The 25,275-nt window shown below is 47.3% G+C and overlaps 1 protein-coding gene across 4 annotated transcripts in view; it reads left to right on the top strand.

Moving 5' to 3' along the window:
* lef1 (lymphoid enhancer-binding factor 1) overlaps positions 1 to 25,275 on the top strand; it is a 41,417-nt gene that overhangs the window by 6,329 nt on the left and 9,813 nt on the right. For 2 of the 4 annotated variants that reach the window (XM_041966503.1, XM_041966495.1), the window contains exons 4-9: positions 16,119 to 16,251; positions 19,679 to 19,769; positions 21,399 to 21,518; positions 22,295 to 22,457; positions 23,241 to 23,348; positions 25,096 to 25,144. In XM_041966503.1, the coding sequence (XP_041822437.1) occupies positions 16,119 to 16,251; positions 19,679 to 19,769; positions 21,399 to 21,518; positions 22,295 to 22,457; positions 23,241 to 23,348; positions 25,096 to 25,144 (664 nt within the window). The remainder of the gene's footprint in view (positions 1 to 16,118; positions 16,252 to 19,678; positions 19,770 to 21,398; positions 21,519 to 22,294; positions 22,458 to 23,240; positions 23,349 to 25,095; positions 25,145 to 25,275) is intronic. The other 2 variants (XM_041966514.1, XM_041966509.1) reach the window with 2 other exon arrangements.

The raw sequence follows: 25,275 nt of genomic DNA, 5'->3' as shown, positions 1-25,275 counted from the left end.
TTCCTTGTTTTCTGGTCAATTTTTTCAATTAGTCCATCGTGCGCACCGAGAAGCTCAGAGTCCTGTATGGAGACCAGCTGACTGTATGAGAGGAAATTACCCCTCACTGCAGATGAATTAGGCCAGGCACTCGCTGCCAAAACTTTTAAAGCCCCGCTTTCATTTCATTTACCATGGCTGCTTTTTTTTCCCCTCCCAACCCCCCCACTCACCCTGTCTTCAATAAAACGGTAGTCATTTTATATACGTTTCTCTCACTTATCCAATAAAAAGAGCCAAGGCTCGGTGGAGGGATCACGGAACACGAGTCCTCTGGCTCTCTCACTGATGTCAGCTTGCTGCCTCCGCTGCTGGCCACCGCAGCCACAGTATCTGCAGGCCTGGGATCGGTTTTCACCGAGATCAAAGGCACATTCTCTCTTTCATTCTCTTCCATCCCCAGCCCCACCGCCGCCCCCGATCCCAGTAGTTTAGATTGATTTCCATTGACCATGACATTCCTGCACATGCCGTCCAGTCATGATGGAGCGATCAGGGGAGTAGCTGATTGTCAGCAGATTTTGGGGCTTCTAGCTTGATAAGTTGCCTCCGCCACAAGAGCTGAGATTTCAGTGTCAAGATGCCTAATGGTGTTCAGTTGCATATACATGGATTTAAAACAATGTCGACCACTTCAGAGAGTCACTGGTGTGTTACGAATACCCTGATGTTTGCATAAAGCTATAGCTGATGTAGGATGTGGGGTCTGCAGGGCAGCCTAAGCTGGAGGAGGTTGGGGTCATCATCTCGTGATGTGGATGCTCCTGTTGAAGCATTTATATGCACGCAAAAAAAGATTATATTCTGAGACGTGAGGTTAATCGGCTGGTTTATTTCATGTGTGTTCATGTCTTTGTGTGTTTGGACTGTACTTGCATTATTATTACTTTTACAACGGCTTCTTGTTTGGCTGCAGAAATCAACACTTTTTAAAGGTTGAATCATTTGATTGACTTCTCTTTCATCCCACCTCAACGACACAACAGCAGTGTCTTCCTGTCCCGAGTCTGCTGATGTGCACATGTGTACACGTTAAAACCCAGCTAAGCATATATATCATCAGGAAGTCACATTTCTGCAGAAGGAATCCAGCTGTTGAGTTTGTCTTTTCTGTCGTCCTGATCAGGATTAGTGTTTCTTTCTCTCACAGTGGCCCACCTGAGCCTTGTAGGTCCATCAGATAATGTGAAGAGACTTCACTACCTGTACTGATTCATACTGCTGTTGTTGTAAACTTTGTCCTTCGTTGTGTAAAACTAGTAAAGGTTATTAGGAAAATGGGGAAGGAATGTGTTTCGTAAGTCTTCTGTGCCTTTGTGATCATTTGTATTTATAAATGAAACATGCTTTGACTATTTTTGGTTGGAATTATCATAATACCTCATAGTGGGATTGATGATGATGGTTGCAAAGTATGAACTTCAAAGCGTTCAGGTTGTCATCGCTCACAGCTCTGAGGGCTTTTGTCTTTACTTTAAGTAAGTGGTCCTGCAGCCTCCTGAACTCGAGGTGTGAGAATTTGAAAATGACAGCTTAAGTGAAGATCATGGTGCACGTGATGGATTTTGAAATGACCTGAAATCTATTCTCATGCCACGTTGCTGTTGCCATGCAAACATTTCCCTTTTATTAAAATCGCAAAAACTCCTGTTGTGCACAAATCCTACGACCTCTGAGCTCACGACATCCGACCGAAACCCTTTGAATCAACTCAGACAAAGACGCAGCGGCGTGTTCGTGGCTCTGACGTGTTGATAGCGCAGAGATACAGTACGAGGCTTTTTACCTGACTGTGAAGGTGTGCTGGTGATCTCCAGCTGTGTTAGAGTCTCGTGGTCTGTGCGACAGCTTGAGGAGTGAAACGGATAGAATCGCTGATTTTTATGATTTTTTTTAAAGCCGAGTTTTGCTGCTGCTGTGGTGGTGTTGGCGGGGGTGGAGGGGTGAGGGGTAGCGAAGAGAGCTCCCTCTCCTTTCTCCGTGCACTCTTTTTTTCCCTTTGGACCCTCAATTGCAGATCCTCATGGCGAGAAAGAGGGGGTGTGGAGGGGGTGCAGCGCTGTACTTTCCTTTGATGTAGTGGGAACGTGACGGATCTGCTAGCCAGTGTCTCGCAGCGTGGAATCACTAACCCAGGCTTACCTAACGGGATTTGGTAGGACCGCTCTGGTGTCCCTCAGTGCCATGTGTGTCCTGAGCTCATGCCCCCAGCACTACCGTGGAAGATCCCTGTTAAAGAGAACACTACATTTACCAGCAGCCTTCCATGTCCACACATAATGTTCTAGATGGCAGCTTATGGCACTTTGTGTAGTTTTTTCTTTAAAAGTCTCACTATAGGGTGGAGCTGCTACAGCTGAGTGTAGCATTTAAGTAGCTGGACTCCATATGATCGTCCCACTTTCAGCACATTTCATTTTCTAAAAGAAGTCTTTGCTACAGCACTGTCTCCGTTTTTCAGTCTAAAAATAAAGTAAGAAAATATAGTAACTGTCAACAGACAGAAGTCCGATTGGCTCATTTTCTGCCGTATGTACCAAATCAGCGAACGTATCAAAGAGTGCCGCTGACATGGATGTCATCTGCTGTGCAGCGCTATCAAACGGTGAAACATGTGCGTGCACATGAAGGGCAGCACCAAGGACCTCACGCAGAAGAAACACTTGGCGTCTCAGACTCTTTGTAGTGCCGCCGGGTCGCGGCGTTTTATAAACAGCGCCATTAACGCCAAGGTTTCTCCTCGTCCTCGGCTGTACGGTGATGCCGGTTGACACATTTACTCCATATGCACGGCGCTAATGACGCCATGTGGTTGCAATCACCTTATCAGTGTGTTTCATCTTGTTAAATGGAGCACAGCGGGGCGATTGTCTACCAGGACCGGGAACTTTCTGCTTGGTTTTATTTTTCTGGCCGTATTTCACCGTGTTTATCCTCTTAAACAGATGATACAACAATGAAATGATTTTATTTGTGTTTTATCTGTGCTATTCTAACAGCATCAAGACTAACACGTCAATTTTATCAATTTTAAGGCGGTGTAATTGCTTGAAAAAATCAAATAACAGAGCAAGCAGCAGATATAATCAGAAACCTGTGACTTCGTGTCACCAGTTTAAAAATGAGTGACGCAGATGAAAGATGGACGAAGTTAAATCATCAAACGGTTCCAAGTGCTGAAAATGTGTGTTTCTGTACGTGTCTGAGTAAAGAAATCGGGTGTGTCATGGTCGTGAGCATGACATGCAGGCGCACACTTAACCCCAGTGTGATGTTTATTTTGGGCATGTGTTACTGCTCAAAGCCAAGCACTCATAGATGATGACACTTTCTTCGCTCCCCATCCTCCCACTGAATTGGATGAAGCTTAACCAATCAAGCTGTGCTGCCTGGAGCCAGCCAGTCAGGCTTCCAGGGCCCACAGCACCTGCTCCGAGGGCTTCACTCTTCACCAGCAGCCTGCCGCTGATCTCCAGGGGTCAGAGGAGGGCCTCGCCAAGGTTGTCCCTTATGCCCAATTCAGTTTTGAATGGCCTGGGTGTGGACTTCCTGTAAGGGTGGATCAGAAATGGAGACTAGAGGGCGGTGCGTGTGCATGTGTGGAGTGTTTTTATGTCAATTTATTGTGCAATCGTCGGACAGTTGGTGAAGAGGTTCAGGAACTGCAGAATAATTAAATGCATCAAGCTTCAAAAGTAGTTTATAGCCGTTGTTTGTTATCTAAAAATACGCTTGATTTGCCCCCGCAGCGCAAGTTTCATGTAATCGACCCGGGTCAATCTTTAAGCTGTGATTGAAGCTTGACATTAGTCCCTCAAAGCTGATCACAGTGCCTCACTGTTGTCTGATACAGTCATAAAATGAGTAAAAACATGAATAGCTTTATTGACTTCATGCTGACAGCTTGTAGGTCCATATAGAGGCGAGCAGTGTTCCAGCTAGTAAACTGTCGCAAAGGGAACAATAGGACCACAGGAGTGAAACATGGGTGCAAATCCTGCCGGCTGTGTCCAGACTTCAGAGGAGCTCAAACAGCCCTCACTTTGTCCAGCTAAGAAATAGAGCTATGATCAATAGCTGCTCTGTTGTGTGAAGTTGGTCAGTCTCCGGCGCGCGCTCGCCCTCCCTCCTTCTCTTTGCTGTTTCGTATTTTTCAGAAGCTCATTATTTCTTTCTGCTGTGGGTGTGAGTGCTAAAGAGGCTCACATGCAATGTGTATCTGACAGCACTGAAATATTAATGGTCCCCAGTGTAGGAGGTTGGTATAGGGCCTGCATAGTTACAGTACAAAGGGTGCCTTCTCGCCACCAGGCTTTATTAGCCAAGCTGTTAAATGAATAGATGGATATATAGCTCGCACTCTTTCTTCATGCCTCCTTTTGTGTTTTTTTTAAACATCAAACTGCTTTCCCTTCGTCTGACAGTTTCCAACACACACACACACACACACACACACACACACACACACTGAACGGGCATTTTTCGACGGGCACGTGCACGCACACGTGCGTGAGCGCAGGGGCTACGCTGCGCCGCCGAGCGTTCTGTGGGAGGACAAAGAGGAGGGCTCAGCTATCGGTTCATTTTGTGTGGTCTCGGCCATAAAAAACACCCTGTTCTTTGGCTGTGAAAAAAGCCTGTCTTTAATTTTTGGGAAACCCATAAAAGTTTGTCGCTCCTTTCATATCGGCTGCAGAATTGAAAACAAATGCTACATTCTCCCCTCCGCTCCTTTGAACTGGCCAATTATGGAGTTGTGAAAATAAAAATCAGTCTGTAGATCTCTTTACCCCCTCTCTTTTCTTTCCTTCCTTTTCTTCCCCCCTTCTCTCTCTCTCTCTCTCTCTCTCTCTCAGTCACTGTCTTTTTTTTCCTCCTCCCCCCTTGTTTTTGAAGAAACCGAGGGGGATCACTGATGTCAAAGTCAAAACCAAGAGCATTAAGAAAACTGGCGAAATGCAATACAGCTGCAATCCGACATGACGCTAGAAAATAGGGCTGAGGAGCAGAAAGCCTCTCTCCCGTATTCCCAGGGCGCGCAACTGCTCCCGGCCTTGGCTTTGATCTCTTCAAAGCCTCCTGCCTCCTACTAGATGGAGAGTCTTGGCTGCCGCTCGTGAGCGCTGGAGAGAGGCAGGGAGGGAGGTGGGGGTGTTTTTTTGGGGTGGGGTGGGGTGGGGGGGAGAGCCGTCGTCTTTTCCTTTCCAGGACTGAAATCAATCACGGTGCCGAGGCAATTATGTGTAATTCAACCCCAGCCAGATTAGTGACTCTTGTTACCTGAGCGACCGGAGCTCTGTAATCTGTGAGACACACCGGCCTCACCGGCTGAGGAGTAGCCGGGGACGGGCGAGGGCACTTGAGGGGAGAGGAGGGGTTTCGAGGGGAGAGGGAGAGGTGCTGAAAAGCAGGCTGCCGTGCCGCTGTCCAGCAGAGCAGAAAATCAGAGTACAATGGAGTGATTACACTTGCAGATGTAGCCGTATTTACGACGAGGCGGATGGAGAGAGCAGAGAGAATGGCGAGCGCTGATTGCCGTGGAGCTCGCTAGCCGGTGCGCTAACGAGCCAGGTCCCCTTTTTGTGTTAAAACATGTGCGTAATGTCACCTCCGCTGTGCTTCCAGTCCTCCCCCACCATCCGCCGCCCCGTCCCCCCTCCAGTGCCATATCTCTATCCCTCATGCCCTCCACAGTCGGCTTCGAAATGCGAGCTCGGCCAAGGCTCCCGCCCCAGGCGCCCAATTTACTATGGCTGGAGAAAAACTCAGTGGCCCCGAGTCACAGAGGAAAACAGCAGAGCTGAATGCTGCTCTTTCCCTGCTGCTGCAGTTCGTCTGATCTGTGCAACTGTTTCAGTGTCTTAACACACAGCAGTGGAACAATTTACACCCCTCTGCTTTTTCATGTGGCTTACTGAGGAGATTTATCCCAATTATGTTTGCTCCTAGTTTAGGCAAATCTGGGATGTGGTAGGAGTTTTTGATGCTCATGACTAATACCACCTAGCGTACGCTATGAGATTATTTATTTGTGTGACTTTTTTTTTTTTTTAGAGCCTGTGATATTTTCATGTGGGATTTTAGAAACAATTAATTGGAGGTTTGGTAGAGGGCAGAGGGAACATTCACAGATTCACATTATTGGTATTTAATTAGAGCTATATGATTGCCTGGGCTTTGATTCTTCCCCTGCGCTCTGTCTGCAAGCGCCGATGTCCCAGAGATGAGAACAAGGCTTTGTTTTTTTTCCTCAGCAGTCACTTGATGCAGGATGATGAAACCCACAAAGATATCTAGCAAGAATGTGTTTGTTCATCTGATGAGCTTGCCTTGTGCTCCATGTTTCTTTTGATCATTGGACCACTTGGTTGGTGATGGAAGGCACTTATTTTCCTCGTTGGATGTACATAGTGAATAAATTAGAAATGCCGTCCTGCTATAATAGAACGTAGTTGATCAGGACCTTGATGTCTGCGATAGTTTTAACAAGGCAGGCTGACAGGGAAGTGGAGCTGACTCTAAAAATATAAAGGTCACGCTGAATGGATTATGTGGCATCAATGGAGCCACCGTCCAGCTCAGCAGGAGCCCTTAAATCCACTAGCAGCCATAACCCTCAGCTCAGGGGCCAGGTGACGCTTTTCATGTCCTCCAATGGAGAAACATCACAGAGCCCTCCTCCACTTTGAGCTGCCCGTCATCAAACAATGCATCAAAACATCAAATCAATCCACCCTCACCGTGTCCCCGTCTTTCCAGATGAAAGACGGGGGAGAAATCTGAGTGGCCGCCGCGCCCTGCGACGCAAATCTACGCTTTCAGTCCTCCATCATAAACAGTGACACGCCCTCGCCATCCACGCAACGATACAGTAAAAAAAGTTGTGCTTGACTATTATTTGAAAAGTTCAACGGTGGTGACCTGCCTGCTGTGTTATGAAAGGGTGACACTTTACATTAAGGTACGCATATTCACCATTAAGTAGCTGCTTATTAGCAGCATATTGGCTCTTTATTAGTCATTATGCAGCACTTATTCTGCAACTTCTCAAACTTTTCCCTCAATAACCTCCTGATTACTGCTTATTGATAGTGAGGAAGTTGTTGTACATGAATTACAGTCTTAACCCTAACTGCTAGAATTAGGCATTAAAAAGAGCTTTATAGTGAGTAATAAAGAGCAAATATGCTACCTATATGCATGCTAACAAGCAACTAGTTAATGGTGAATATATGTTAAAAATATATATATGTATGGTGTTATTATAGTCTGTGGGATTGCAGCTCTCTGTTGCTGTGGTGGATATCAGCACTTTAGGGTGTGTTAGTGTAAATTCTGCTGCCCGAGATGAGTGAACGTGATGCAACTTGAACAGAACTGAGTTTAACTGACTTAAACCCTCATCACGTAAATCAAAATATTCTACATTTTATTAAGTGTTAGGATTTCAAATTAAAAGCGGTGACATTAAAGATGCGTTCGTGGTTGCCAAGTGTCATTTCAACATCCAGAATTTGCAGTCCAGAAAATTGAAAGGTGATGTAATGACATTGTTCACATTTAATTTGTCTGATCAACAGTCCAGAACCCAAATATGTACAAATCTGCTATTTCAGTTTACTGTCATGCATAAAAAGACATTCAGTCCTCCCATTTGACTGTTTGGCAGCTCGTTGCGTCTAAAAGTGCTTTCTTAATAGACAAATGAGATTATATTAAAACATATGCACCGTCGCCCATGAATAAATCCAGCTAAGACCTGAATTACAACCGTGGTGTGTTCATTGTATAGCTTATCATTCAGATCCGCGGCATCAGGTGCATGAGTGTGCCCTATAATGTTGCTGTAACCATATGCCCCGAGCCTAAGGAGCCCCTTTTGTGCTCCAGAAATTCACTATTACCATTTCTTTAGAGGTATCAAGGGATAAGCAGACGTTGTCCGTTGCCATGTTGTACATGGTCATTGTTTTGTTTGTATTAAAGCCACACAAAACCCTGCCACAAAGCTAATTGACGAGGCGGAGTCTTCGTGTGACCGCTCGGATCCTTGGAGAGGTCCTCGAAGTGTTCCCTGCGTCTGTGGGGATGGAGAAAAGCCATTTGTTCGGAGGGGATCAGATTTGAATAGCTTTGTGCTTTTCATTCAGATCTTAACAGGGGCGTGTGCGCCTGGCTAGAAAGGAGCCCTAAAATGTGTGGTTTGATTAATGACTAATTCCAGGCTGAAAGGCAGTTGTTGGTAGTCTTTACCAGTTAATCCCTTAAAACGTGGAATCACACCCAAACAGTGGGCTGCCGGTATTGTTGCGCGGTCCATAATGTGAATAAGCCGAAAGGTTTGCAGTGTGATCCTGAGCCATGAATGCTTCTTCTTAACGCTGTGGCGTGAACCTTGCCTCATCGTAACTGCCACCAAAACGCTCATATCGTTTGGAACGTGGTGAAAAACGCAGCTTTGTCTCAGTGATTCTGTAAAAAGCTCGTTTTGGAGGTGAAAGGACACACAATGCGTATACCCTCAAGTGCAATGGTTCACCGAGGTGAAAAGCGCATTGATCATGTGACTGCGAGGTCAAAAGTTCAAATAAAGGCCAGGACACAGGTGTCATTACACCTGAGGCAACAAGGCCTCTGTGACCTGCAGTTTTCAAAACATTACATAACCTATAGACTAACCCCGTCAAAGGAAATTTACCAAATTCAGCCGTTTGTGAATTTTATTTTTATTCCACTGAGGCGTCAATGGTTCAGGCTCACTAACCCATTAATATTTTTATTCTTTCTATTCATGTGCGTTCTGTTTGTGGCAGTGCATCTGTCTGAGTGAAATACAGAAGCAAAACTAGGTCAATACTCTCTACAGCTCAGGCAGAGGCAGCTCTCATTCAAATCACCTCCCCATCCACATTTTCCTGGTATGTGCCACTGAAAACCGTCCCTGCGAGCGCGGCAGCGCCTCCACAGCCTGCTGCCGCCTGCCTACACCCAGCTCTCCCTGGCTAGCGAGCAGCGCTAATATTTACCCCTTCCTTTCCGCGGACGTAACATGCAGTGCTGCATTGGAGCCAGCTTGGGCTCGCGAGAAGCGTACTGTCTCTAGCTCTCGTCTCCACAGGTAGAGACACACAAAGACCCCCACCAGACTCTATTTTTCCCCCTCAACGCTGAGCTCCCAAATCCAAACTGACAGCCATTCATGCCCAGAATACCTGGGCGAAAGCTGAGGAGGGGGGGCACTATCTAGGTGTAGCAGGCAAATCCGCTCTTGTTCGACGGATCTACGAAGCTCCTGCATAAGGCAACTCATCAGCACTTTTCTCCCATTCTGCACTGCGTTTCCTCTCGCTCTTTCTCTCCGTCTCTGGCATTGTGCGGAGGCTAAGGTTTTAGCGCGCTTGCCACACAAAGTTAGCTTGTGCTGCGAATTTATTTGTGTACATCTCTCTGGGCCTTCGAGTGTTGTTGTTGAATGTGGATGTTGGCACCGCCGCGCAGCCTGGCATGAATGCAGCTACTCAGCAGACCAGAGCCGGCTTCTAATGATAAATCATGCAGTGTGTTAATGCAGCAGCAGGGTTGCTATAAATAGTTGCCGGAGAGGGATGCCGATTGATTCGGGAAGAAAAATAAAGCGTGCTCCAAACATTTTGTGCTCGTGGTCAACTTTAACGGCTGAGTTCAAACACGGGGCCCCAAGATTAACATTCCCCCCGGTACGAAACACACGGCCCATCAGGTAATTGAGGCAAAGGCGCAGCTAAAGGCTCTTTGACTGCGATTTTAATACAGTTACGCGCAGTGACACTGTCCAGATATACCAGGTGTTTATGTCTCTTTTGTGCTAGCGGTGCTACAGAGAGCAGCCATCTTCTTTGTGGGGGTATAGATGCCTAGAGGGTGCTCAAGTGTGTGTGCGGTCTGCCTTTTGTGTATGTGTTTGCATGTGTGCTCGCAGGCCTGCTGACAGTGGCACTTCAGCAGAATGTTTGCCCTTTCCTCAGTCCTTTGATGTGACCAGGTCCTGCTGTGATAATGAGCCCTGTGCCCCGCTGCAAGGTGAACATCCTGCCGTTCGCCCAGGGCTCTGCCAGAGCAGCGGCCCAACCCCCACCACACCTCCACCTCTCTCACACACACACACACACACACTGTGCAAACACAACGGCGGAGAAGCCGACCACTCAGCGCCGACCAGCTTCCACACAGTGCACAGCAAACATGATGACAATCATGTGACACAAAAACCCAAAATCTAAATCACCTGTACCTACATGCACAGTCCAGCCTGACAATGTGGTGATCAGTATCAAGATATTTCCAAACTAGCAGTATATAACAAAGTGGAATATGTAATTCATCTTTAAAGCATGCAAAGGAAAAGCTTGTTGACATTTATACTTTTCCTCTTTATCAACAAATGCCATGAAAATTGTCTGTGTCCAAAGCGTGATGCCTTGTTCCTCAGTGCCGGACTGTCCCACAACAATCCTCATCATGAACCAAAGGCCAAACAGCAGCAAACCAAACTGTTCCTGTCTGAGTCCACCATATCCAGTCCACATTCAACCATCAGCTTCATCCTGTCACAGTGCTGGATTAACATGTCTGAAATATACATGAGACAAAACTGTTCACCTCGTGCAAAACTAAAACCTTAAAAAAAGCTCTTCTAGCTGCAGTTTGTATTAGAAAGTTATCTCTTAAAGCAATAACACTATATTATCACAAGGATGTGACATGATTACATACATTTTTACTGAACTCCTGTCCAGCCCTGTCCTGCAGCGTCAGATCTAAACAGTCGTGACCTCTCGCGTTGACCTTTTTAAAGCGTCGGCGCTTCACAAACAGTCTGGCTGCTGTAATAGACTTTACTCTTTCTGCTGAACTCGCTGTGGCTTAACAGGGATAGAAAAATAGCATCCAGATCATTTCTAATGTTCTCTTGCTCTTCCCTCGGTTTTTTAATAGCTCCGCGACATATAGAAATTAAGAGTTGAACACTTTAAAAAGCGGATAAAGTCTTTTCATCTGGGGCAGGCAGATTTCACACAAATTATCTTCTTTGCACGTTCAGAATGTCAGTGTGAGAGCTAGCGTGATTGGTTTGCTTGGAGCACACGCTCTCCATGCCAACTGAAGGATGATGGGTAATCCACCTCGTCCTATTCGGTTGTGCTCGGCGGCGGCGGCGGTGGTGGGAAAGCAGACAGTCATCTGCTAACAGCTCCTTTGCGTTCATATGTAGCGTGTATGTGCTAAATTCATTAACTGTGTGGTTATTGCAGACTCTGACCACCGTGTACCATGACCATATTTTACAGCTGTGTGCCTTTGGAGCTGGTGGGTTTTTTTTTTTTTGTGCATGTGAATTCCCTGTTTATGCAGTGGCATGTGTCAGTCATGTGTGTTAATGTGAGTGTTGGCTTGTGCGTCCGTGTGGGTGTAACGTGGTATTTAGAGGACAGCGTGACAAGTTTCCTCGCATGATAAAAATGTGCTGCAACTTAGCCGCTCAAACCAGAACACTGCGGTGCAGAACGTGGCCTCTTCCTGCTCAGCGATATGCCAAGCACCGTTCAGATTCAAGTTTGATATCCTTTTACACCTCTTCATGTTTCTTTCCTTTTCGTGAACGTCACCTCGTTTTTCGTTTTTCTTCAGTTTCACTGCTTCTCCTCAACTTCCGGACTGTGACGAGCACGCAGGATTTACGATTGAAATGAAAGGAGGGGGGAGAAAGAGAGATTGGGCGGCTTCACAGATGTAAATTTCTCTCCAGGGCAGGCTTTTCCTGTTATTCGTAGCCTCCTCCACTTCTGTCCCTGTGGTTGGCTTCGCTTGTTCGTCTCATTACCCCGGGCGCGTGGCGCTCCTTCGATTGCTGGCGGCCGGGCTTTCTTCTCCATTAATTGGGTTTCGTTACATTAAGCCCCCTGGCCAAGGGGCCATCCTGCCAATAAAACATTCCATTTTTAGCACTCCACTCCAAGCTGGTGGGGTTCAACCCGCTCTGCGAATGGTAATTGGTTATTTATTTAAGCTTCCTCAGGTTGGTCTCCACTGGTTTTGGTAAAGAGGGAGCGGAGGAGGGGCGGTACAGTCCCTTTTCTTTTCTTCTTTAGCGCTGCGAAGCTACTGTGGGAGAATGTTTGTTCACTTTTGTTGGGAAGAGGACGGACAACCTGCCCACAAACACACCTGAGAGTGAACACCTGGTCCGAGGGTGACTGTAGGGTTTCAGCAGTGGGCACACCCTTACTTCATACTCCTACTTTTGGATTTGCAGAGGCTTTCCGTCTGTAATCTCGCCTTCTTTATGATCACATTGTCAGTGGAAACAGTAGCCAAAGATGGTATTTAAACAATCAGAGGAGGGCGTGTGCTCCCTGCCTGTTATTGTAAATCATTTCTTCAGGCGGTCGGAATCGTGTTATTGAAAATTTACGGCAAACTCTTGACGAAACTGTTTGCAATCACAGAACTATTTCTTGCCTCATCTTTCTCTCTTCTGTTAATATCCTGGCCCTTTTTTTATTTTATTTTTTTTGGTGCATTGTTTTCCTCCAGAGTGCAGAAAATCCCGTGAGTAGGTGAGGTTGGGTTTTGGGGCGAGAAGGGCTTCTTAGTGAGAAGATTTAGCAGCATGGGAATCCATAGCCACCACTTGAGCTGCCATCTCCCCAGCTGTTTGTGAAACCCCTCACATGGTTTCTGCACACTTGATTGTAGCTGCAGGCGCGAAGAGTCCTCATTGCATATAAATTACAGAAGTGGGAAGTGATTATTATAAAATTCCCGCTTTCCCTTTTTTCCACTCCACTCTGCAGAAGTGGTATAATTGAGTGGAGTACAAAAGCCGTGCTGTGAGGGGAGAGAGGGAGAGTGATGCTAAAAAGGCAATATTGCAGGGATAGTTATTGCATGTACCACATAGACACACGTGCAAACGCACACACTCGTGCTCAGAAGCCATGGCAGGATGCTGGTGGAATCTGACAGAGTACAAGCCCAGAGACACCGGCGTGCCGTCAGTAAAATCCTCCATCAGAAAAAAGAAACAAAAAAAAAGAAACGTCCCATTTCCCTTCCCCACCCCCAATTTCAGACGGCACGCCAAGTCATTGGCTCCCCGTGCTGAAACACACTGGAGTGTCTCCTCCATGGAGGGCTCCCTGCCAGCTCCAGTTCCGCACAATGAATTTCTCTTAAAACCACATCTGAGAGGTTCTTTAGAAGGGCCGGCCAAGCCTGGATATGAAATTCCAAATGGAACGTTTTCTTTTCAATCCTCGCCGCCTCTCCTCTTTCGCTCTCCCTGAAAAATATGAATAGAAAGATCCTAAGCCTATTATTTCTCCCATACAATAAAAAGGGACCTCCAATATGGCCGCCCTCCATCTCGACACCGCTGCTGCTAAGGACTTTTAGAGTCAGGATCGGGATGAGAGGGGATCAAATTGCAGCGACGTGGCGTGACCCTCACGGTTGTGGTCACTTTAGTGTCTCCGACTACTTCCTCCAGGAAATTGGTAAAAAGGGTGTCGTGCGATTTTTGTGCGTAAACTTGCCAAGAGCTGCAGAGCGGGTGCAGCGAGCCAGCGAGTCTCCACCTGGAAGAATTAAAATGGTGGCTTCGTGACGGCTTATTAGCACGTAATGACCGAAACTTTGAAGTGAAACAGTCGGAACATGCGAGGATCTCACTTTTCCCCTGCGTGCCGCGTGAACGCTCAGAGAGATAAGACGTAAGAAGCCGAAATGACAATTCATTTCAGGAAGTAAACCACTGGTAGTTGTGGCGTGCAGTTTATGTAAATGTGCACCCAGTAGCCATCAATTTTGCATTGGTCCCAGAGGTTTTTCCTTGGTGGATTTTGCCACAATGGAGGCAGTTTATTAAGAAGTTGAGAAAAATGGGGTTTGGCAGCTGTAAATGGGAAAAGCATGAAAGAGGTCTTCTCTTCTGTGGCTGAAGCCTCGAGCTGTCTGAGGTGCTAAGGAGTCATTCACCTTTTTTTAATTTTTTTATTTACAGCATCGTAGTTTATGTGTGTGTCAACAAGCATGAGAGACTAACTTTTGTTTCCACTCGCTTTTTCTTTCTCTGCTCTCTGCTACAAGTTGGAGAAGACCTCCAGCTAAAATGATAATGGCCCAGGTTCTTATCTCATTCCCACAGGATAACAAATGGGAGTGGAGAGGCGTAAAATAATATGGGCGAGAATGCTATCATTTAGCCTCTGGTGCAGGCATGTCCCAGCCACCACGGTCCTGGTTAGCCTCCTTCAGGGTTAGCAGCCCTCACTAATAAGCCCTCCCCTTTGTGGGATGAGGTCCGACACTCCCACACTTGCAGATTATCCCGTCACCTTTGGCTCTTCTTGACTGGGGTCAAAGCACCACCTCACCTGGGCTGATGTGAAAAGCCTCTATATGATGGCCTAATTAGTTCTCAGGCAGGATTTGTCTTATTTTTGCTGAATTGGGCAAACGGGGCCATGTGGGCTGTGCCAGATGAGGCTCGTATCAGGAGAGGAACTGGGAAAGAAACTGGCCCTGGGTGATGAGATTCCCAGCCCGATAAGGAGTCTGACGTGGATGACGCGTCATGTGGTTGAGGACACTGAGACCTTTTTCCACACATGCACACACGCACACACATACGCACACCCGCACACACACACACATACACACCACCCTTTGTGTTCCCGGCTAGGGGAGCGGGGTCTTAAGTTGAGACCAGTGCCAGTCTGCGAGAGGTTCGGGGAAATGCGGACATTCCAGCCACCCTTGTGTCCGAGGGGTTTTGTGTGTGTGTGTGTGTGTGTGTGTGTGTGTGTGTGTGTGTGTGTGTGTGTGTGTGTGTGTGTGTGTGTGTGTGTGTGTGTGTGTGTGTGTGTGTGTGTGTGTGTGTGTGTGTGTGTGTGTGTGTGTGAGAGAGAGAGAGAGACCACCAATCACTACTTAGCCCTGCAGGAATGTCACCTCGACGGACACCTCCCTGGGACAACAGAGTGAGAGCTAATAAAGAACGGACCCTGGGTTATTTCGTCCCTTCAGAAACTTATGCTCAAACTAAATTTAGATTTAGATTAGAGTATCTCCAACAACATTATTAATCAGGTGGCTGTTCCCGCGAGAGCCCCTGATTACAATTTCACGAAAGTCTTTGATTCCGAGCCTGTGGGAGCCGCGTGGTGTAAGACGTTTCTCACCCAACGGTGAACTGATGTCTCTCAGATTAGCCGTATATCCTGTGGAGGTGATATTTTGACTCCGGCTCAGCTCTGGGCTCAGATCGTGAATAGTAGATTTAGCATGGCTAAGCATTACCATGTGTTCTGGGCTGCTGAAGCATGTAAGCGCTGTTGGCTGGGGGGTTGGGTGTTAGGGTTTTTTGGGCCCGGCTCGGTCTATTTTAGTTGTCAGGAGGCAGGTCTCTCTGAGTCAGCCGGGGATGGGGGGGCCTGTGGCCGGGCCACTGTTGACGTGATTACCCCTGCATTAAGTACCGCTGCAGACATCTGTCTCACTTGCGCTCTCTCTGCATAGCCAGCCCCCCTCCTCCTCCTCCATCCCTCATCTCTCCTTCCCCCGGCTCTTGCGCTGTAATGAACTCCCCTTATTCACCAGCTAATGACTGCCTTTGATCTCACGCCTAAGACCTCTGCTCTAACTCTACCCTCTGAATCTCTCTTTTCTCTCCCCTCGCTTTGCTCTATCGCTTGTTCGCTCCTATTCGCTCCAGCTCTGTGTGCGTCTTCACTCCCTTTTGCTGTCTCAGGCATGCTCCTGCACCTCTGACTTGCTTTTCATCCCTCCTTCAGGGGATAGGGTTTTCAGTCCTGCTGACCTCGGCTAAACAAAGTTTTGAGGTGCTGGGCTCAGGCCACTGAAAGAGAAGAAATTAAAGAAATGTTTTTTGGTTTCCTTTACCCACATCAACAAAGAGCCAAGCCACCCGCCCTGCATGTGCCGTTCCACTCCCCCAGATGATGTAGCGGGGAATTCATGTAGCTAAATCCGTTGCATAACGTATTTATTTTCATATCTTCTCGTATTTTTCTCCACAGTCCAACAAAGTCCCTGTGGTGCAGCCGTCCCATGCAGTCCACCCACTCACCCCGCTGATCACGTACAGTGACGAGCACTTTGCCCCGGGGTCCCATTCTGGTCATCACCCCCAGGACGCCAGCAACAAACAAGGTAGAGAGCGAGCAAGTAAATGAGAGCGTGACACACTACGGGCACGGACGGTACCACGAATGAGTGTGTATGAGTGTTAATGTGAATGATCAATGTTTTTTTTTCATTCTTTTGCTTTACAAATTCAAAGTAGTAGTTTCAAAACCACTAATTAGAGATGCAGTGATGCAACTTTTTCCTCTCCAGAGACCCGTTCTGATACCTCCACTCAGGGTGGGGCCAGATCCGACACCTAAAAACCTGCCCAACATGACTGAAGGAATTTAACTGACAGCAGAAACACAGAATTGTATGATAACATCGAATCTGTATTTTTTGTAATCAGTCTGATCATTCTGGATACGTGATCAGTATCACTGCTGATACTGTCCTCTCCTGAATCTGAGCCTCAACAAGCTCCAACTAAACGTGCATCATTCAGTGACACTGTTTGATGCCGTGATTAACAGTAATGTTATGTTGTCATTGCAGTGGGCTGGGCTGTGTGTCGCTCTCCTGTTGGGCTTTAATGGAGAGGTTTTGCAGCGCTCAGTTTTGTCAATATGCGTCGCTGAATTTTATTTGAACCGGCATTCAAAAGTCTTTGAGGAGAAGAAGAAGAAGAAGTCTCAGAGAATCGGGCTCTAACGGGTCACCACGGCGCTTGTTTGTGCTTTGCCGACCCAGAAATAAACAGCGATTTTATTCAGCGCGTTGCAATAACGGTGAACTCAAGTCGACACTGAACTGAACCTGAATACCTGATGTTTTTTTTCTTTAACATCCCTTTCTGCCAACACTGTCAGGAATCAACAGAGACACGCAAACCAAAATGTGTCACAGTGAAGGCGTGCTTTCTCTCAGCTGCTAACATTTGAAGCAGCCGGTGGGACGGCTGCCCTCTCCCTCTGCACCCTCTGCCGCTCGGCAACAACATCAAGCCTCAGCTCTGACAGCTGCGGAGGAGCTCCTCAGCACGTCGGACGAGCTCCTCGGCTCGGCGCAGCTGGAGACGGCGCGGGCCCCTCCGTGGTTCGGTCCCGCACCTTTTCTCTTCTCCTGGCTTTCTTCTCCTGCGGCTGCCAGTTGAAAAGGTGGAGAGGGATCAGACAGGATGTAGGCGATGATGGTGATGATGATGATGATGATGAGGAGGAGTCTGGGAGGTTCTGAGGGACCAGCTATAAATAACAATGTGGAACTGAGCACAAGAGTACACAGCGTAGTGAGATGAAGGGAGCGAGACGTATAAAGAAACTGTGCTCCACATATGTCAGAGGAATCATGCATCAGACACATTTTTGCTTGAATTTTTCTCGAATGGAAGCAGGAGAGAATTGTGTTGACACGGAACCGAGCAGTAAACACACTGTGCGCACATGCACGCACTTGATTTCAGAAATTTGTTGTCATGTAGTACAATTTATGAGGCATCGCTCCCCGTTTTAGAGCTTGCGTCGGTCTCCCTGGTCCGCAGAGATCCACTGAGTCTCTGACAAACGCTGAGGAGCAGAGAAAGACCCCTGGAGCTCTTTCTCTTACTATGTTTGATCTTTGCACTCGCAGCCCAACAGAAATCCATGTCCAAGCGATCCAGTTGCAGAATTAGCTGCAAATGATTTCCCCAGGCATATTCATGTGCGTGTATACTAGCCGGGCTAAAGATGCTTAAAACGAAATCTCTCTTATTCTGTCTTTCTTTCTTTCGCTCGCTCTTATCGACCGGCTGCTGCTCCGTCCTTCCTTAGCGGGCTCAGACTTTGATCTGCTCGTTAATTATGAAAAACAATCATGGATTTTATCATTATGAGCTCTAATATGCACTGGGCTGCGCTGCAGGATGGAAGGTCGAGCGGGGCGGTGGGGGGTCGGGGAGATTGAATTTTACATGTAAACCTTATATGTGTTTTGTTTAAAGGAATTTAAATAGAACACGGCGACACTAAGTTGAATGTTTATTCTCTCCAGCTTCACTCTGAGATTTGTGTTATCGTTGCTTGTTGTGAGAGGAAATGCGAGTGTGAGGCTGTGTTGGGTGTCAGTGGGAACGTGTGAATGGGGGGGGGAAGTAATTAGGCACCTTCAGGGTGTGAGTGACAAGGTTAACACGCCGGGGCTCCCTCCTCCTCCCTCGCCACCTCACCCCTTGCCTCCTTCCCTTCTGCCCTCGGGAGGGCCCTCAGGAGTGTTACGTGGTGGATTAGTGGGCAGGGGGTAGTGCTATGCACGCTATGAATCCAGCCTTGCAACATTGGCTTTGGAGATATAAGCCCCCCTGCTTGCCCTGCTCCTCTGAGGAGGGGGGCCCCTTCAGACCACAGCCTGGAGAGAGAAGGAGGAAGAGAAAAGATAGAGGCAGGGAGAAAAGGCAGGCTCCAGCAGGGATTAGAAGATGGTGCTAATCTGGAGGCATTTGCCCTCTTTTCTTTGTGTGTGTGTGTGTGTGTGTGTGTGTGTGTGTGTTTCACGATATCTGCAGACTTTAAATCATATTACTGCTCGCTTTACTCTGCTCTGCAAAACAAATAAGTGTTGGACAAGTTAGATTTTAGTAATTTTCGATCCATCCCCGCTTTAGTCTTCCTACAAAAAGGGCCCCCTCGACCTTGAAAACCCAGCTGCAGCGGGCGAGCCGGAGATGGAGGAGCTTAGTCCTGAAGATCCACCGACAGTTAGTCCGAGTCAATCCCGTGTCTACAGGGAGAGCTGCAGCCTCTGCCACAAAGAGGAAGCCTCAATTAACTAGCTTAAAGACGCTGAACACACTGGAAGGACTCGAGCTAAGCGCGGAAATATTAGACTTTTCTTACCGGTTGATAGTGTGAGGTCAAGAGGCGCGATCAAGCCCCGTCATGTGTGCCGGAGAGGTGGAGTGAACAAAACTTAGTGTTCAGCAGTAGCTCGTGGTCTTCACAACAGATGTTTGCTCAGTTTTCATGGATTAAAGCTCAGTAAAAAGCTAGTAAGTAGACATTGAGTTTGTTAAGCTTCAAAGAATGAACTTTCACAAATTGTTACGAGTTATATGGATGCAAAGATCCAACCCTTCCTCTCCTGAGACACGTTCTCATATATAAACTCAAGGTATCTAATGATGCCAAGTACAGAGCCAACACCAGAAATGTAACCTCACTGTGTGGTGTCACACTTACATCAGGTAACATATGTGTTTAATGATGCTGAAGAGAAGAAACTGTGTGTAATATGGATCAGGTGTCTTTTCTATTATTGTGTTCTTCTTCTATTTACATGTTCTTTGTGCTGTGTTTTGTATGATCCTGATGAAAGCCACAAGCAGTCTCACAATAAACTTGTTCCTTATGCTGCAGGTGCTGCTGCACAACTAGCTCAATGCTACAGGCTCATTTTGCCACTTAGAGCCGCAGGATGCAGATATAATTGTAAAAAGGGATTGAACTTTAACGGCCGTGTATCGCTGTGTGTCTAGGAATGCCAAGGCACCACCCTGGACCAGACATGCCCAACTTCTACTCCCTGTCTCCTGGAGGAGTGGGGCAGATCACACCACCGCTGGGATGGTGAGTCACTAACAAATGAAAACAAGAGCATGCACAGTTGATTCCTGTAAACAGGGAGCGATTACCATCCTGTCTCTTCACATCAGACGCACGCTGACGCTGTACTAGCTTTGAGTACTGAGTGGAGGGATGGTGGCCCGCAGCAGCAGCAGCAGCCTGCACGGGGGAGGTCCGCCTCTGGCTGTTCCTGCTGCACTGCTGCGGCTTCATCCACACCGCTCCTCTGTGTGCCCAGCACATGTCAAACACATCACATCATACGTGCCCCTGCATAACCATATGGCTGCTTAACCTCCATCAAAGCTTCCTGGAAGCGCTTCGTTCTCTGAGCCTCACTTCATGTTTGTGAAGCACTTTTTTTTTTAGTGTCTTTCACCACTTTTCTTTCTTCCCTCTTTGACTGCATCCTTGTCACAAGCATTCCTGTGCCTTCTTTCCTTTTCTTGCCCTCCTTCTTTCTTCTTCCTCACCGTCTCTTTCTCTGTCAGCATGATGTTTGTAAAGACGGGGCTTTAGGCAGACTCTGAGTGAAGCCAGATGGAAGGTGCAGGATCAGGGGATGGTTGAAGCCCACGGTCTCCTCCTGCTTTTCTCCTCAGACCCCCCCAACACATACAGTGTTTTTTGATTTGGGAACTTTTTCCCCACTTTTCCACCTCGTTCCGATTTTGGATCCTTGGCAATAGTTTAAACCCCACGAGTCCCACGGGCTGAGGAAGCATTGTGTTTGCAGCACTGAACTTCTTTTTTTAAACCAGCAACCAATTGAAACACAGCATGAAGAAGTGAGCGTTGAGTCGAATTGACAAATGGAGCAAAATGGAGATATAGACATCATGGACCCACTGAAGAAACAAATATTACTCTTTATTTTGTCAGAAGAAGAGTCATAGAGAGTCTGAGGCAGTAACATGGGAAGGAAAATGTTTCTGTTTAGCAGAAATGATTATTTAAAGCCGTTCTGAAAGGAGCTCTAACAAATTGAAGCAGATTTTAAAAGTACTCCCACCATATGATTGTCTGTCAGCTCCTCCTGTTCCCTGATTGTTCTGAAGCTGCAGTCAGATACACTAACTCATCACCAATTATTTCAGTAATCAATTGATTGTTTCATTCATTTTTCAAGCAAAAAATCTTAAATAGAAGGATTTGCTTTGTCATTTCTGATCCTTTGTGTTTTGGTCTGTTGGTTGGACAAAAGAAGCAACTTAAAGACGTCACTTTGGGCTCTGGGAAATTGTGATGAGCGGATTAATCGATAATGAGCGGGAGCGTAGAGTGCAAAACAAACATGTAACTGTGATCCTTGGCATGTTAATAAGTTGTGAGCAGCTCATTTAGATCATTTTCTGGAGTCCTGAAAAGGTGAAGAACACAGTTTTCCACTAGAAAGAAGCAAAGATGAGAGATGAGAATGTTAGTTTCCTCTTTTCCTCCACTCGTCTACTCTTCATACTGCAGGAAAAAGGTTGATGAAATCACTTCGAAAAAGAGAATAAATATGTGTGGGTGGATTTCTTTCCTTGTTTGTGACCGCTGTTGCACTTTTCTTTCACTTAGGTGACACTCAGGGGAACCTTCACATGCCCTTCTTCGTCCTCTTTAGTTAATTAGTATCTGTTATTGCAGGTTCTCACACCACGTGGTGCCCGGCCCCCCAGGTCCCCACGCCACAGGGATCCCCCACCCGGCCATCGTCAACCCACAGGTCAAACACGAGCCTCTGCATGAAACAGACATCATGCACATGTGAGTCCCGAAAATACCTTCATCAAACTCCCTCTCGCACTCCTTTCTCCCCTCACATCCTCTATCAGCGGCCTGGTGGGACGACATACTTCCAGGTATTTGTGTGCTCCGCCGCTACAGTAGGCCATCGCTGAACAGACCCTCTGTCAGAGCCTTGTTCTCATTCCCTTGATGTGAGTAGATAAGTAGCCAGAGCCCGTGCTCGGCTGATAACGGGCCTATGCTTCATTTGGCCTCGGGGATCACAACACACTTAGCCGGCAACAGATACAGGTCCTAGATTAGTGCTCGGATGAACTGAATTCACATCCCCAGTGTGTGCAGTGGGAAGTGCTGTGAGCGCCCTGAAGTGGTTATCACTGATATTTCCATTATTCATGGCCATCCTAGTGGCACGACTGTACTAGTATCAAAAGGTTATTAGAAAGTAAGGCAGGAGTTGGAGCAGTGTCTTTGAGTGTGTGCTGGTTTGAAGCGATTGCCAACGCGCTGTGGACGAGAGGGTTTGGTTGTCATTACCGGCCAAGTAATCTCTCCGCATGAAGGGCTGCGACTGTGCAACTGCACATGATTAAAGAGGCAGGGGCCCATGGCGTGGCAACCCCTCTCACGCTGCCTCACCCATTGGCTGAGAGCAACCAGACCCTCGCTGCTTTTGTCGCCATTGTGGCACCACGGTTTCCCCCCTCTGCTGCTTTGCTCTTTTATTCCCTCATTTTGTTTCTTCCTCTGCTTTACCTCCATCCGTGTTGTTGTTGTTGTTTTTGTCTTTACAGGAAACCCCAGCACGAACAGAGAAAGGAGCAGGAGCCCAAAAGACCGCACATCAAGAAGCCGCTAAACGCCTTCATGCTCTACATGAAAGAGATGCGCGCGAATGTGGTCGCCGAGTGCACGCTGAAGGAGAGCGCCGCCATCAATCAGATCCTGGGACGGAGGGTAGGTGCACCCGCCTCGTTCTCTTTGTCGCCGTAGTTTATCTTTGTTGATTGAGTTGCAACACAGAGAGATCGGAGTTCAAACCGCGGCTCTGGAGAGGCTGCGTGGACTCATGTCCCAATTAGTTTAAAAAGTACAAGCATTCCTCTCTCTATTAACATACAGTCTTTTATGAACTAGTCGTGATTATTGTCATAATGATCACGCCAGCCAATTACTTCCCTCTCAGTAGCACAGATACAGAACGCCTATCTAACTGACATTTAATCAAATTGGCTTTAATAAAATATGCCTGGATAATGGCACGGTTGGAAATGACAAAATTTGTTCCTTTTGAGGACTGGGAAAAGAGTGGAACCACAGAGCCATGTTAAAAGCCTTAACGAATAGGCCCGGCGGTCGAGGCAGCCAGCCACAGCAAAGCCTAGTTTGTGGCCTGCATAGGGTAATTGCTCGCTGACATAGTTTGAATAAAAAGCGCTGCTAAATTGGAACCAGTGTTTTGATATGAAATCAAAGTTTTTTTTCCTTCTCTTCTCTCCCTCTTTCTGACTCTCTGCATGTTAATCTCTTCATCATGTGCCCCCCCCCTTCTTCTTTGTCTCTCTTTCATCCCTTCAACATTTTTTTCTACACCAAACGTTTGGAAGTTGAAAAGAAGCTTTCTTTTTTTTTCTTTTTACCAAAACACCAGCACACTTCTTTATGCAGGGAACATGCAACTGCATGCCAGTAATTGACTATATGCTATTTTCTCCCTAATCCCCTTTTGTACTGAAACAGTGGCATGCTTTATCTCGGGAAGAGCAAGCTAAGTATTATGAGTTAGCCCGCAAGGAACGGCAGCTCCACATGCAGCTCTACCCAGGCTGGTCTGCTCGAGACAATTATGTAAGTATCAACAGAACAGATTGGCAGAGGTGCGTGCGTGTGTGTGCGTGCGTGTGTGTATGTTGATTTATGTTGTTTGTTCATGTCAGTGTTGCATGTCTTGTTGTGAAAATGGCGCACAATAATGACACGCACAGCAATTCACACTAGTCGGCTCCATGCTAATGGGGTCCATTTGTGGAGCCTTTGTTTCAGCCTAATGTGTAATTCATAACACTGTGATTCACTGTTGTATTACCATCCACACTAAAATGGATTGTAGGACCGTGGACATTATTATTGCCACCGTGCGTGAAAACTGCCTGGTAATGGTTGTGCCAGTCTTTGATGTTCCATATCAGCGTGGAGCTTTGGATGTAAAAAGCACCTGTTAGACTGAGTTGGGGAGGCCGGATCGCACACGCAGCATTCAGCAGCAGCAACCTTTGCTCCACTAGCTGCCCATTTTGTTTGTGAATGTGGGAGGTTCGGCTGGATTTAAGATGCGAGTGTGCATCGCGGCGTGCGTGCGTGCGTACGTGTTTTGTGTATTTGCTTGGAAGTTGTCAGATCTGTCTCTGAGAATGTGGCGTGCATGAATCTGTGAGAGAGAGCACCAGCCTTTATTAAAAGTGTGGCTCCGGCACTCACATTCACTCCACCACCAAAGTGCTTTGTGGTGTTTATCTGCCTCCCCTCGGACACCGACAGCATCCCGCCTCCTTCTGCCTCCACTGCTCCGCTGCCAAAATGCCTCGCTGAGGGGGAGACGGTTTTCGCAGCTCTGCTCCCAGTGAAGCGCAGTTAAAGATACACAACATCAGCCAGTGACAGTCAGCCAGGTTCCCATTTAGTTTCCAGCTTTGTCAGTACAAACATATTTGACAGGTAGGGAAAGAAGTGGAGGAATGGCTTTCTACTTGGCACACCGGAGAGATAAAGGGAAACAATATGCATAACGCAAAATATTAAGTGTATAAGTGTTGCACCCCTGCAAGCGCTATCCTGTGACCCCTCCCACAGTCAAAATCCTCCGCTGTGCACAGGAACAGCGCATCATGCCTGGAAACACCCGAAATAGGTAACGCACTGGCATGGAGAGCGTGCAGCATTCATAGTTTTGCTGTGTACCCCCTCTCTCATCCTTTCTCTCACCCACACTCACTTAGTCTCTCTTCTTCCCTGTCTGCCGCAGCAGTAGAAGGCAGATTAGCTCATGAATAAGTGGATTAGCAGACTTTGCAGCAGGAAACCAAAGTGCTGCTCATATTTGACTAGAACGACTCTACGCTGCTATCTATACCTATAGTCTCCCCCCTGGGGATTTAGCATAAGCTATAAATCCCTACACACTCCCACCACCTCGCTGAAAGAAGAGTGGCGCTCTTCACAGTCATTGAGCTAGACTAGCCTAATTACAGTGAGCGTTTTTAATTGCACTTCATGTTAATATTTGTCATTAGAGGGACTTCAAAGGTAGTGGAAATATGGCGCAGACCGGTCCCGACAGCAGGACGAGCCGAGCCTCTGTCTGCTCGGGACAAAGGCCTGAAAACCATAGAAAGAAATGTAGCATCAGCTCAGACGCGTGCTCTGCCCGTCCCGCTCAGCGCGGCACTTTGCTCGTGGAGTCCGGAGTCCAAGGGATGCTGGTTGGTTGCCCAGCAGGGGATGAGTGAACATGGCAGTCAGCAGCAGGATACCAGAGTGGTCTAGTGAGCGTGAGTGCTGGAGCCACACTTTATGTGTTCCTCTGTATATTTTTTAGGGAAAGAAGAAGAAGCGGAAGAGGGAGAAGATGCAGGAAACAGCCCCCGGTAAGCCAACAGTCCCTCCAGTTCCTCCTCTTTTCTTTTTTTTTGGCCTGTCGCATCTTGAAGTCGTGAGTCGCACCATCTTCCCATGGACGACTCGTCATCCTTTCCAGCACACTGCTGCATCTTTCTTA

The sequence above is a fragment of the Chelmon rostratus genome, chromosome 3, assembly GCF_017976325.1.
Source record: "Chelmon rostratus isolate fCheRos1 chromosome 3, fCheRos1.pri, whole genome shotgun sequence".
NCBI lineage: Eukaryota > Metazoa > Chordata > Actinopteri > Chaetodontiformes > Chaetodontidae > Chelmon > Chelmon rostratus.
The sequence above is the reverse complement of the archived record's forward strand: the minus strand, read 5'-3'. Positions and strand labels throughout refer to the sequence as shown.